Below are 15,251 nucleotides of genomic sequence, written 5' to 3'. Positions count from 1 at the left end.
TGCATTTGAAAAAGTAAACTATTTAAAACCAAACTTAGGAGAAAAATTTGGAAAACACAAGAACAATGTGATTTTATTTAATTAAAAGGGATATGAAATAAATTTAAAATAGGAAAATGTGTCATTACAAACCATCAGCACATCAAACAAGTCCTCTGCCAGCTTTATCAAACCCTCATTTTTTGATGGCCCTGCCTCCACCCACAGCTTTCTAGCCTTCTCGAACCACTGCACCAGGTACATACACATTAAAGCCATGAATACATTATCGCTTTCACCAAAACAGATACAAAGCAGCAACACTGATTATACACTTATCTTTTTAACAAATCCCTGCGCAACCATTGAAGAAATTCCTCCACCTCCTGGAAACACCAGAACCTCACCATGTTTGTTTAAAATGGTAAGCACCAGACAAGCATGGTCCACATTTCCAACCTCTATTTCCTACAAGAAAATGACATTTAATGCATGCAATTCAACATGTAATTTAAGTGAAATGGTTGCATGTAGTGTTAAACATATAACTAGGCCCACAGAAAATCTCCGCCCATATAAATCCAGATTGTTGACACTGTAGTTCCATCTGTTTACTTATACAATGTCTGGTTCTTGAATCTGATTGGCAGATAGTGGTACAATATTCTGCAATATCAGAATTCGTACAGCCTCTTCACTCTTGTGTATTACTCCGCTCACACGTGAGGCAAGCAGAGGACTACAGTTTCACAAATATTGCAGCTGTTGGACAACATAATGTACTTTTGAGGCTTTTAGGTGAGAATGTAGCTGTTTTGTAGCAGAGCAATGACTGTCCATCCAAAAGGTGGCGACAGAGACAGCATAATAAGCCCTTAGAGAAGAAAAACTCAGTGTAAAACTACAAACTACAGCTTGTCAAATAATTATAAATCTGGTAAGTGACAATCAATCTCTCTTTTTTGATGTATGTTGTAGTGCTGTATTTATATCATAGTAATTGTATTGAGTGTGAGATGGGACTCATATCAGGAATGTATGTATTTTGTGTTGGCCACTATTTGTATAACCCTGAGTTACTTTTTGGTTGGCTATCTGTTTGTCCTTAATGAGTCTCCTGTTTTCATTACTGCAGACTGGTTCAGTAAAAAGAAAGAAAAAAGAAATGCCTGCATGTGTTTAGTGTTTGCGTTGAGTTGGCTTTTTTGGGGTTATTTAATGTGATCTTCTGAATGCAACAGAGAAATACTGGGAAATCTCTGTAGACTGATGCCGTTTTATGCTGTTTAGCCTTATAATCTTAAAATCTAAGCAAAATCTCCTGTTTTGTCATTACTTTAGACATTATGCTTTAGAAAATCATTCAAATACTAGCTATAAATTGACTTTTGTGAATTAGCAACAGTTTCTGCTGTTCTGAGATGTGCTGTGTTGTGAGTTGCAGATGTGAACGAATGGCGGAAGAAAGTAGTTCTTCATACAAAAAGATTTTTGGACTCTTTGTGTTTTAATTTCTTTTTAATATACACAATTATGCCGTTAAACTGTTGTATAAACACAATAACACACTCGTGACAGTGCAATATGGCTGTATATCATCACTAGTGGGACACTAAGGCACTCGACCCTCCCACAAGTGCCGATATACAGCCATACTGCACTGCTACTTGCGTGCTAGTGTTCATTTATCTTTGTGCATACAGTATTTTTTTAAATCGTTATATTATTGAATATTGTTTACATGATATGTGTATAATACAATTTGCAAATTGGACAGAATTTGAATAAAAATATATACTTATTCAGTGCTTTCCACAGGTTTGAAATAAATCTCACTATTTACCCACATCACGGATGGTTATAATAGGCAGATATAAAAAAAAGTGTAAAAGGATGTTAAATATAGTTTAAAAAAATGTGTCACTAAATGGGTGATTCTCACGAAAACGTAGTTTAAAAATTTTCAAACATGAATTTTTAAAAAATGTTTAAATAAAATTTTGGTTTTGCAGATAATTGAAACAAAGTCTGGAGCATTTGTCAACATTAAATAAAAATATATATACACATCATTTAGTACCTTTTTGAGCATAATTTCCAAAACAAGTAATAAAAAATCTCATTACAGCAACAGTCTGCTAAATTGATTCTTACAAAAAAGCTAATTAATTTAGACATTTTTAAAAAAGGGATTATTAACAGTGATGTGGAGTTACTTGAGATTCTGCAATAACATTTATTTTTAAATTAACAGAGTTTTTTATTTTTATTGTTTTTTCTCATTACCGAAACACCGTACACAATTGACAACACTTTTTTTAATGTATTTTGATAAAACCTGATGTGTTTTCAAAATAATGTGGCTAACCTGAAAGGACATAATTTGTAGATTATGCACATGCATTGAAAAGCAAACGATTAAAAAATATTAATATCACTTAAGGAACATTGGTTGCGGTAATGATAAATAGGTTGCAGAATTTAGGTTAATCATTTTAACATTGATTTCAAGTATATTATTAGATTTTGTTAAACATTTGATGTAGAATATTAGTGCTTTAAAACATAACTTTAATTTCAAAGAAAAATGTCCACTTGCTTGGATAAGCTGAAATAAATCATCATCCTCACTAGATAGTGTGGTCTCTAGTACAGCTTTAACCCTCTGGTGTCCCTTGTTTTGGGAGTCAGATTTGTGGGCTTAGCCAGTTAAAAAGGGATGAACAACTAAAGTACCCACAGTTTTTTTTTTAGCTTATTATATTTAGCTAAAATGATGTAGCAATCATTTTTATATAATACATGGTTTCAGCTATACATTCAATCTTCCATGGCGGGACGCCACGCCAAAATTCATCCCGCCACAGCTAAATTACAGCTTCTCATTCAAAACATTTTATTGTTTTAATAGCAGTGATACTCGCACCAAAACGTACTAAAAGGTAAGTGAATTATAACAGTGCAAACTTTTTTGTAACTGTAGTAGTGCTGTGCATCATTCGTTTACCCTTAAGGTTATGTGCTGACTGTCTGACTGACAGGTGCATGATGCGTGAGGCCAGCAAACACGACGTATAGCTGTTTCACTTTACTTCAGGACACATTAATATCACTATGTAGGTCTATTAGAGACATTCATAAATATTCCTAGAAAATCTAATAAATGCTAGAGACATAAACGCACTAAATCACACTTCAGCAGCGTTTATTTGAGAGCGCACAAGAAGATCTGCATGCTCTTGAAGCGGCTAATATTTGAGGGGGTGTGCAAGAAGAAGGGGGTGTGCACGAGCAGAGGAAATCGGCATGCAAGCAAAGAGATCCCCATGCTGTAGGCTATTACATAAATGCGATCTTGACTACTAATACTAGTACTTACGACATTTGTCATTAAAATAACGCCACAGGTTGTTGATAGATTTGTGTAAAAGGCCTGCCGCCACAGCTGGAAAAAATCCTAGAGGAAACACTGTAATATTTTTATTATTTTTAATTTTGTTTGGGGATTGTGGTAAAAATGTATATTTATGCAGTAATTAACATACATTTCCCCTATTGAAAACAATGGAATTTTTTATTTTTTTTTAATTAAGTTTAAATTAGTGCTGTATTTCCGAGTAGGGTCTGTCTGCGGACTGCAAGACAGCGGCATAACATGAAGGGGGCATAACTTGTAGTAGAGGCAGAATTTAAAGTCATGGAGACCCACATGTCACTCTATGTTGTCGGCATGATGGCGATGTACCCATCAGTTATTAACATCTACACCTACTCCACACCTAAACCTAACCATCACAGTGATTAACGCCTATACCTACCACAACCCTAAACCCAACCATATACTTCATACTTGTTGTGCTCAAAGTCATAACCGAGTTGCTAAATGAATGAATATAATAATATATCAAATTAATTGGGTGTGGATACATTTGGAGAAAACTCATAAAAACATTTGGAGAAAATGATCTCTTGTAAGTATTTCCACCATCATGCCAACAAAATCTCGTTGTGACATCTCACATGGTTCAATGGGATCTCCATTACTGCAAATTGCGCCTCTCTAACTTACTACAAGTCACGCACCTTCATATTACGCCCGTCTTGCAGTCCACAAACAGATACACTTGGTATTTCCAGGTAAAGTAAAGACTGCCATTTGAAAACAAATTCTAAAAGATTAGCACCCTCTGGTCATGCAATGACATGGTGCAAACACTAGGTTCTAGTATTACTATCTCTACAATGCTGCTTGGGAATTCCTTTCTAGAGAAGCTAAAATACTTCTTTCTGACAAGGTTTCGATATTTGTTGCTTGACAAAGTGATTTGAAGTGTAAAGTTTAGTATTTTGGTTACCGTAAAAACTACATATGGCTATAAAGAGACTACACAAAAGGCTTAACATTTTGTATGATACAGTGAGTTGTTTTTCCCACTTAGCATCTTTTTTCAGAATCATGGTGATTTAGTATTTTTGCAAACAAAATATTTTATAAATGTTCATATTTGACATATTTGGTTATTTTCTCTTTCTCACTCAGGGCTCTATTTTGATGATCCATGCGCAAAATGCAAAGCGCAGGTTGCAAATGCATTTAGGGCGTGTCATAATCCACTTTTGCTAATATAAGGATGGAAAAATCCGATTTGCGTCGTAATGCATGATCTAATATTGAAACCTTTTATGCACAGACGTCAATTAGCCTTTAAATAATTAATTTTGTTTAAGCACAGAGATTTGTTTCAAAACTATTTCTAAATTCAGTTCTAATTTTCAGCAAACAAATAAATGAACAATAATAATGAAGTGTGGTCAAAAACCTGAGTTATATCCTAATACACATGCTGTGCCCCATATGGTCTAAAACATGACAGGTGGGCAAATCTAAGCTTGTTTTTAATAAAACAAATATAAATATGTAGATAATAATTAATACTGCTAATGATAACATTATACAAAAGCAAATTATTATGAATGAACTGAAAAAGTCTCCAGAGATGAAGAAGGCATGAAAGTAGGGTTTTTATATTTTTAGTAGGCTAGAAAATAATATGTTTTGTAATATTTTACAATTTACTTTGTTCTGGTCTATTGAAAAATCTATTATAGTTTCTCAAAATAGCACCGCGCCAGCAATGCTCCTCAGAACGCCTTCCTTTTTAGAGCAGAACGCCTAAGGGCGCACATATGAGCGCAAATGCATTTGCTATTTAAACAGCGTAGCGCAACGCCTCAAAACGACTCCTACACCATGCTGAAACTGGCAAACAACAATTGCGTCACGCCTTTCCCCACATTTCGCTAGGTGTATAATAGGGCCCTCTGTGTGTGTATGTTTGTGTGCGTGTATGCGCATTTGTACACTGCGTGTGTGCAGATCAAAAATAAATTATTAACTTAAATGATTAGATTTTCTAACACTGTAGAGTGTTTCTTTTAGTAATTACACCTGCTATGCCATCTCCAAATCTAAACTCTCTCTTTCTTTCCTTCTATACTCCTCAAGTAGTTCTGGGTTGCTGTACAATTTTTTCCAACCTGGCTTTTGCTAAAGATTTAATTTTTTTCATTGCAGACTGATTAAAATAAAAACAAATCAAAGCAAAATATAAACAGTTAGTACATTTTAAAATTAACATTAAATTCAAAAGAGTTGTTTGAATTTAGTATGCAATTTTACTTAAATTCTCATTCCCGAAACACCTGTTCTCTCTACCTGTCCCTAAATGGTTGCGGTACATGAGAAAAGAGTTGCGGAGAATGAGGTGCCTCAATATGTTTTGCAAATAATAGGGAAGCTATGATGATTTAAAAAAAAATTCTCAGTGCATATAATTAAGACTTTAAAAAAGTTTGTTTTCATAAAAATTTGCAAATCTAACAATTATGTTAATGTAGAAAACTTCCTGTTTCGCTAATGATAATCAAAAAGTCTTGTAACCATTTTGACAGGAGAAAATTTTACAATTAACTGGAGAAATATAAAAGATTTTCTTTCCTGGCAGTCATCTTAAAACAACTGGCCCATGTGCTTCTATATACAAAATTAAACTTTATTTAAACTCTTTATGTGTGTTTAAACAGCACTTTAAAATGGTTGCGGAGGATGAGAACATCTGTCACGGACACCTAATTTTTCATTTTTTTCTAAATGTTATTATACATGAATATTCTGTAAACTATTTGTTTTGTCATGTCAGATAATCTATTTAAACAATTCATTTGTTTTTATTCAAAAAATGTTACGCTAATTTGTTTAAATTACAACATAACACACGTTCAAAAATGCATGGACACGTTTCGGTAATGAGAATTTTAGTAGAAAATGCAGTAAAATGATTAGAAATAAAGAAATTATGTTGAAATTACACATTGTGCTTCTTAGAGAACAGCGTTGTCTTTATAATAATGTTTTTTTGTTAACAAATTACTAAGTTTTATATTTAAAATCTTAAGTGCCACGTTGTTTTACTGGTTTCGTGAGAATAACCCAAATATACCCGGGCAGCCCGAAAAAAGTGAAGCCTATGTGTGGGAAGTACTGCTTATTATTATATATTTAAATAAAAAATAGCTTTTTTTGTTAAGTTTTTAGCTACTCTGTACTTTCCCAATTATTCCACAGAAACCCACAGACTCTTTTAAATTGTGTGCAGAAATCACAAAAAAGGTCCACATATTCTGTATGGCCCAGCATGTAACTAACCCTAATGAACAGCTTATCCAGTTTGGCCATAAATTGTCTGGAACATCTCAAAATGGTTTCTTCCTTGCTTTCCTTCTGCAAGAATTTTTCCAGAGCTTGAAAATTATTGTCTTTGAACGCCTCATCCACCAGTTTCTCCACCTTAACAATAAAACATAACGTGAGCTTTGTGATGGTACCCATAAATGAATAAAAAGCATTTCATATAATTACAGGAAACATTTAGTGCAGCACTTCTGTATTTAATTCTCACCTGATGGTCCTGCAAAGGTGCCATTATGCAAAGATGACGACCTGCTTTAAATGTTGAAAGCATTAAATATGAATCTCGGATGAAGATAATTCAATGAAAACACACTTGAATAAATTCCTGGTATACTGAGAACTCATCTGTCTGAACTTTCTGAATGTCAGTCTTCACAATTCTCGGAATTGAACTAAATGAACTAAAAATGGCACACTATGTGCTTTATTACCTTTAAGATGAAGACAAACTTAATCATGTTGTTAGTCAGTTGGTAACATTAAGTTACTCTCTTAAATACTGTCGAAAACTCAGCAAAATAACATATAACCGTGTAAGTTACGTTGTTGTTGTTGTTGTAAACGATAATATTTTGCTTAATATTTTAATGGAGTGAATCGTGGTTAGTTTAACGTTAGCATATGAATTTAAGAGTTCGGATCTTACCTCAGATTACGGCTGACGCTTCAACGGACTTCAGGGGGTCAGTTCACATACTTTTTATTATGAGCAAATGTCGTGAAATTAACGTCGTTTGTTGAGATACAATTACAAAACGTAAATGTTCACGTGCCACTCAGAAAATAAAAAACTTATCAACAGACTACATTCGTGTTTGGCGATTGTACCGCAACGTTGTTTAGACGAAGCGGGAAAGTGTTGTGACGAGAGCGCGCAGCAAATGAGCGCGATTGATCGAACAGTTCGTTCTTTTGAGTCGAATCCTTTCAATGAATCGATTGAATAAAATGCTTCTTAGTAGTTAATGGTATTCCCTTAGAGCAGGGGTCTCAAACTCAATTTACCTGGGGGCCGCAGGAGGCGAAGTCTGGGTGAGGCTGGGCCGCATAAGGGATTTCACAAAAAAAAGTCCTCAAATGTCATTATTAACAGTTTTAATTATTTCTTCTGAACATGAAGTGTCCTGAACATTAATAGAACATTGAGTGAAGATTATGAACAGTTCTTCTGAACATGGCATCTTTTGCCTACTTCTTGCTGCCAGAGACTTGACAGCGCTTCTTCTCACAAATCTGAACCACATTTGGCTTTAGAGTGGAAGCAGTTGAGACCCTCAGTATGGCTTGAAGATGATCATCATTAAGTCTAGACCTGTACTTTGACTTATTGAAGTCCTAGGGAAAAAAGTGGGGGAACTCACTCGAAACTTCCATTCCCTCACCTAAAAAAAGGCTTATATATGTATAAATAAAACACCCCCACCCCACTCCAGTCACATCAGTCTGTACCAGTCTGTATCTACCTATAATATATATTAGATGCAGGGCAGGCACGTGCACACATAGAGCTCAACCTGTGCAGAGCACATGCCCTTTTTAGTCTTGCATAGTAAGTGCCCTTCCAAAATGAACAAAAGTGCCCCCGCGACGCGACACACCCTCGGTCCCGCCCTTCAGTAGGCGTGCGATAACTCCGCTCTTGAGTACGTGCGCGACAACACCGCTCGAGTACGCGCGCGACAACACAGCTGATCAAAACGCGCGCGACAACGCGCATTGAGTGACAAGCGCGCTGTGTACGGATAGAATCAGCGGAGCGGGGATCGCTCTCTCTCCCCGCTCCGCTGATTCTGTCAGAGTACAGCGGTCGGCGCGGGCCACAAAATATTGCACTGAGGGCCGCAAATGGCCCGCGGGCCGCGAGTTTGAGACCCCTGCCTTAGAGCTTAAGAAATTATTAGAAAATTATATAGAAATTTAGACTTTAGTCTAAATAATTGATAATATATATTTTAGAATGATTTGTCGCATTAGTGTTCCTTCAGTCATTAGATTTTGGAGATCCCAATTTCAAGATGTCAACTGGAATGAGACTTTTAAGATTTTGTATAACAAATACACTATTTGTTAATTAATTTAAAGCCTTAAATATTTTCTTTGAATAATTGTAATATTTTAATATTTCTTTTTATATTGTAGTTATTTTCACGTTAATTTAATTTTATGTTATTGCCCTTGTATGTTCTGTGTTCTAAAATTGCAATAATATATATATATATATATATATATATATATATATATATATATATATATATATATATATATATATATATATATATATATATATATATATATATTAATAAAAATAATAGAAACTCTCTGAAGGTTTACAGACTTGGGCGACAACATTCAAATAAAAAGTCTACCAAAAAGTACTGGAAATATTTTATGATTTAGACAACATGAAAATAATACTATAGTAATTTATAGCAAATAATATCATTTAGAAACTATAACATAATTTTTATTATACTGTATTGATTCATTGATTCATTATATTCATTAATTATTAGTAGTCCCTGCAGCAAAATGAACCGCCAGCTATTCCAGCATGTTTTACACAGCAGATGCCCTTCCAGCCGCAACCCAGTACTGTGAAATACTGTATATTATAATATCTATCTTCAACACTTTATAGTGAACTGAAAAACTATTATAAATACTGTAGAATACTTAAATTTTTACCACAGTAAAATATGGTGTGTTGTAATATATTGTCATAGAGAATCTAGTAGGCTACAGTATAGGTTATACAGTATAGGCTACAAAATAGGTTTGTTACTATAATTGTTGAATTAAATGCAACTATAATTATTACAACATATTAATTTCAGTACTACTATATAATTTAGAAACACTTTACTGCTTCCTATAAATTAATATAGTATTTTTTCATGTCTAAAGCATCCAAACTGGATCAATGAATGAAACTAATAATAGTACATATATTCTTTACATGATGAATTGTGACAGAAACAATCTGACCACTTTAAAAAATACTGCAGTGTTTTTGATCTAAAGTATAAGTACTTGAATTAATTCGTTACACCCAACGGCCATTTTATTAGGTACACCTGTCCAACAGCTTGTTAAAAATAATTTCTAATAAGTCTATCACATGGCAGCAACTCAATGCATTTAGGCATGTAGACATTGTCTAGACGATCTGCTGCAGTTCAAACTGAGCATCAGAATGGGGAAGAAAGGTGATTTAAGTGACTGAATGTGGCGTGGTTGATGGTGCCAGACAGGCTGGTCTGATTATTTGATTCAGAAACTGCTGATCTACTGGGATTTTCACACACAACCATCACTAGGGGTTTACAGAGAATTGTCAGAAAAAGAGAAAATATGCAGTTCTTTGGGCACAAATGCCTTGTTGATGCCAGAATGGCCAGATTGGTTCCAGCTGATAAAAATGCAACAGTAACTCAAATAACCACTCTGGTTCAGCATCTCTGAACACACAACACGTCCAACCTTGAGGCGCATGGGCTACAGCAGCAGAAGACCACAGCGTGTGCCATTCATTTCAGCTAAGAACAGGAAATTGAGGCTACAATTCACACAGCCTCACCAAAATTGGCCAATAGAATTTTGAAAAAACGTTGCCTGGTCTGATGAGTCTCGATTTCTGCTGTGACATTCGGATGCTAGGATCAGAATTTGCCAATACTATCTGGATGCAGCCATTATGATGCAAGTTGAGATTGCATCACTCAGCAATGCAACGTCAGACACAATGCACTCAATGGAGTGAGTGACGTCACTGTGATGGGTAAGGTTAGGTGAGCTCATTAAAAAACATTGGATGCAGCTCAGATTGCACTGCACCAGGTCTGCATCCAGACCCCTCTCCAATTTGGCGTCAACATAAAAGCATGGATCATTCCTGCCTTGTATCAGTGGTTCAGGCTGCTGGTGCTGTAATGCTGTGGGGGATATTTTCTTGGCACACTTTGGACCAATTAGTACCAATTGAGCATTGTGTCAATGCCACAGCCTACCTGAGTACTGTTGCTGACCATGTCCATCCCTTTATGACCACAGTGTATCCATCTTCTAATAGCTAATTCCAGCAGGATAACACGCCATGTCATTAAGGCAGTTCTGAAGGCAAACGGGGGTCCAACCTGGTACTATGAAGGTGTGCCTAATAAAATGGCCACGAGTATAATATGCTACAATACACCACAACTTACTGTAGTTAATTTTTGTTTTTTTACAGTATTTATTACACAATTTAAGTTCACTATGGTTAATATTACGGTATGCAGTAGCATTCATATATAAAAAGGTTGTAGATGTAAATATTATAATATAGATATATATATATATAACTTTTACTATGCACTGTATATTACTATACTATTTTTTTAATGTAGGTGAACTTAACATAAAAATAAAAATTCATCCAAAAAACTGAATACTTTTTAAGCAATCAGTTATTTATTATCATAACAACATGTAGGGGGGCTGAAAATGTAAATTTAAATGACAAAAATTGACTGTAAGGATGTAAACTACAAAAATGTAATTTTGTGATAACTGTCATAAAGCACATGTTACTGTATGTCTTATTAAATGTTATGTACACAATGAACAACCATGAGTGCACAGGCATGTATGTATTATACAGGCCTGTGATTAAACAAGCAGTGGCCTAGCATGTATTATACAGTTTTTTAAGACAACTTCATGGATGTGCGTGAATTGTTCATATTGTTATGACAACACTGTTGTCTGTACGCAAGTCTTTTTTTTAAACAGCAAGGAAATATTTATCAGTTTTTAATTTACTGTATTCATGTAAAGGTACCCTTAATGCGAAACATAATGAAAAGCATGTTCTCCCCGTGTTGGCGTGGGTTTCCTCCGGGAGCTCCAGTTTCCCTAGTCCAAAAACATGTAGTATAGGTGAACTGGGTAAGAAAAATTAGCCGTAGTGTGAAAATGTAAGAGTGTATTGGTGTTTCCCAGTACTGGGTTGCAGCTGGAAGGGCATCCACTGCATAAAACATATTCTGTAAAAGTTGGGGGTTTATTCCGCTGTGGTAGCCCCTGATAAATAACGGACTAAGCTGAAGGAAAACGAATGAATGAATAGCAATGTGTCTACAAATGGCTTTATTGCAAAGTTTTATAGTATGTGAGGGACCACTATCCACATTTGTGTTTACATACAAGGTCCACAAGCATTATTAAAATCTACCACATAGTGACAATAATATCCTCACACAAGTAAGTGCAAATCGGAAACGTAAAAAAATACAGTAAAGGCACTCTTTTGAATCTCTTGTATACTATCAAGTCAAAATCCAACAATACTTTTAGTGCTACAGTCCAGTTAAACACAAATCATAGTTAAAAAATCTTATATTTCATATGGCGTCAAGGTATTATTCACAAACCAATTGTGCTATGGCAATACCCTCAGAAGGTCAGCAACGTATATCACATGGTGAAAATGCTGGTGGTTGCAAGTAAAATGGAAAAGTGAAACAGTGCTCTAAAAAGTCCTCAGTGTCCTCCTCAGATAAAGTGTATCATGCTGTCTTCACATTCTTTTGGCACAGGAAGGTTATAACTCTGACAGGTCAATTTGTAATTCTGCCCGCCGTTGTTATCCCAAAACTGAGTGCCCATTACTTTATAACAAATCGCAAACTCCAGCACTGCCCCAGGATGAAGAATGAATGGAGGAACTGGAAGATGAAAACGAAAAGTGTCACAGCAGGGTCCGTTTGAATTGAATTTGCTTGCCACCCAGTAAGCCTTGGTTTCAGAGCAGCTCTTCCAGTTCGTAAAAGAATAGCGAACACTCACTTCCTTCTCAAATGCCAGGTTTACAACTTGAACGATCCCAATAATGCCAGGCTCATAGCACAAAACCCGCTCTAGACATACTTGTTGGAAACATAGTCGCTCCACAAAGTCTGAACTATCACCAGGCTGGATGGAGAACAAGGGTTTCAGATATGGTAAGGAGATCTCCATCCTCTTACTAGAGGCTAACTCTGCATTCATTAGCAGTCGAAATAAGACATGCTCTGGGATGAACGGATCCTCCCCACTTTTGAAAACCTTGACATTTTCCAGGTCCAACCCCAAGGAGTCCACAAATCGGACATTGGCTCTACGGCTGAGCCGTCTTCTCTCAGATGGAGAGGGAAGGGACTGCGTTCGCCTCTGGATGATGGATTTGGTTGGTGGTTCACATGACAGACTACGGCCTGCTGTTTGCCGTGGAGTTGTTCTTGGACTCGGTGGCCGTATTTTAACTAGCCTCCTCTCGCTGTCTGTTTTTGACCTGGACATGTCCTGTAAAATTGATGTGGAAGTTTCTTTTGAGCCATCCGATACTGTGGTAAAAAATAGGTCAACATTCATCTCTTCAAGGGGTGTGACTTTATGGCAACATCCCAAAGACCAGGCCATGTTTATTAGAAAGAGTCAATACACCTTGCATAGAGAACTTTAGGGAGACACAAAAAAGAGAGGTTGTTAAAATGGATAACTATTGTAGGAAGTGGTAAGTTAGTACACATGTCTCCCACTGGTAATACCACAACTGTTCAGAAAACATTGTCAACATTGCAGACTCGCTATTTTAATCTCAGCTGATCACTTTCACACATAGTACTGCACAACTTACGTTTCATAACCTTCAGAATGTCGCAAAGACAGCGCATGCGTCCATAATCAATAACTCAGGATGTAAACAGAAAGGCAAAAGTTGAAGTTTTTGTGCCCCACCAGGAGAATCCGATGTGTTACGTTTACGTCTCATCTGAAGATCCTCCGACGCTGTTTGTATAAACCGAGCGTTTCATAATGTGGACCGCGACACAAACTCTGTGCAGAGGTGAAGCATACTACGTGATACAACACACATACAATTCAATTCATGCAAACTGCGCAAAGCTGGCAGGAGTGTGATGTCAAACGCAGGGGGCGTGGCTACTGTGTCAGCTGCGCTCGGGAAATGCTGTTGGTCTCCGGGTTGCCATGTCCTGCCGTTGTACGCGTTATGGTCTTTACTGTCGCAGTCAGGGTAGTTTTCTGGGTCTTTCCATAGACTGGTTGTTTTTTCAAGTCATTCGCAGCCCCAGTGTTCAAATAGGCAGGGGTGGATTTAGTGATTTTGGCGCCCTAAGCAATTCCAGCCAAGGGGCCTAAAAGTTCTAAAATGCTAATTTTTTGTTTTTAAATTTTTCTTTTGTCATTCGAACTCGTTTTCTACATTTTATAGTTATGCAAAATAATAATAACACGTAAAGCTCCTTGTAAAACTTTTGAAACGATTTATTTTCTTAAGTTGAATTCACAACTTAACATAATAAATGAACTATTTCGTTTTTAAAACTAAATCCTTCTTGATGACTGCTAGACTGGTCTGTGATTGAAGGTGGGGACACATTTATGCAGATGTAATAAATTAATTATGTTCAAATTACAATTTTTAGACCCTCACATACAAAATATGATAGAAAACGATGTTGTATATAAATTGTAGTATCATACGTCTAGGTATTTATTTGGGGGCCCTGGCCCTTAGATTTCCTGGGGCCCTAAGCGGCCGCTTGCTTATTGGTTAAACCCGGCCCTGCAAGAGGATGCAGGTCTGTCTTGTGCTTTTGATTTAGCCAATAGACACACTTTAAATATAGTTTGTGTATTCCAAACCAACTAGTTGAAAAGTATGCAATCTTAGATGAAACCAAGAGATGGAAAGTGTGCATTAAAGAGATCCTCACCCTCAAGTCTTTCCCAATCTTTATGTTATCCTGTTAAACACAAAAGAAGATATTTTAAAGAATGTTAGAAACAGTTGCCAGGAACGGGCTAAATGCACACAGACTTTTAATTTCAGCCAGCCTCAGCGCTTCCAGTGAACTGTCTTTAAATTATCAATTTTCCACGTTTAGGGTCTGATTTCTATAAAAATTGGTCAACTTTACTGTCTGGATGGATATACGATTTAAAGTGGATACAAAAAGCATTAAATTCCATTTCCCCCGCTATGTCCTTAAAGTTTATTTTACTCCAGTGTTTTCAATGGAGTTTCTGCGCTAGTCTGCTGGACTGGTATACTGACAGCGCAAGCGGTTACACAGTCTTTCATCCCGTTATGCTTCAACAACTAAATATATGCTTAGTCTGTTTAACTGAATGTATTTTAACTTACAACATCAACAACATCAATGCTGTAAAAGGAACCTTATGAAATTGAAAAAATAATAGTCACATTAAGCTTTCACCGGAAGTTTATCAATGGCTGAATAACACTGAGCATATAGAGCCCCTTTACCATGAAAGTTACAATTTTAGAAACATTTTAATGCTCAATAGAAAAACTTAATAGATATTGGATGGCTTTAAAACATGTTAGGGCGAGTACAATATTCGTTTTAGGGCAATTAGATTAGATTTTAACTTTTAACTTAATACTGTCATTACACAGGTAAACGGCAACAAATAAATGCAGTTTTGGTCTAACCAGCACTGCAATAGCAGCAAG

The 15,251-nt window shown here is 36.0% G+C and overlaps 2 protein-coding genes across 3 annotated transcripts in view; both read right to left on the bottom strand.

Moving 5' to 3' along the window:
• sycp2 (synaptonemal complex protein 2) overlaps positions 1-8,865 on the bottom strand; it is a 62,614-nt gene extending 53,749 nt beyond the window's left edge. The window contains exons 1-6 of one of the 2 annotated variants that reach the window (XM_021469909.3): positions 8,609-8,865; positions 7,377-7,684; positions 6,939-6,982; positions 6,686-6,826; positions 319-447; positions 133-237 (exon numbers count right to left, since the gene is read on the bottom strand). In XM_021469909.3, the coding sequence (XP_021325584.2) occupies positions 133-237; positions 319-447; positions 6,686-6,826; positions 6,939-6,962 (399 nt within the window). In that variant the 5' untranslated portion in view covers positions 6,963-6,982; positions 7,377-7,684; positions 8,609-8,865. Of the gene's footprint in view, positions 1-132; positions 238-318; positions 448-6,685; positions 6,827-6,938; positions 6,983-7,376; positions 7,685-8,608 lie in introns of those variants that run through there. The other variant, XM_068216871.2, reaches the window with a different exon arrangement.
• Positions 8,866-11,841: 2,976 nt separating this feature from the next.
• Positions 11,842-13,607, bottom strand: ppp1r3da (protein phosphatase 1, regulatory subunit 3Da). The gene is given in 2 exon segments (NM_001110412.2): positions 11,842-13,205; positions 13,386-13,607. A coding segment is annotated over 1 exon segment (906 nt). The 5' UTR covers positions 13,169-13,205; positions 13,386-13,607; the 3' UTR covers positions 11,842-12,262.
• Positions 13,608-15,251: the final 1,644 nt, after the last annotated feature.

Source organism: Danio rerio, chromosome 23, assembly GCF_049306965.1.
Source record: "Danio rerio strain Tuebingen ecotype United States chromosome 23, GRCz12tu, whole genome shotgun sequence".
Lineage (NCBI taxonomy): Eukaryota > Metazoa > Chordata > Actinopteri > Cypriniformes > Danionidae > Danio > Danio rerio.
This window is presented reverse-complemented; position numbering and strand designations above follow the sequence as displayed.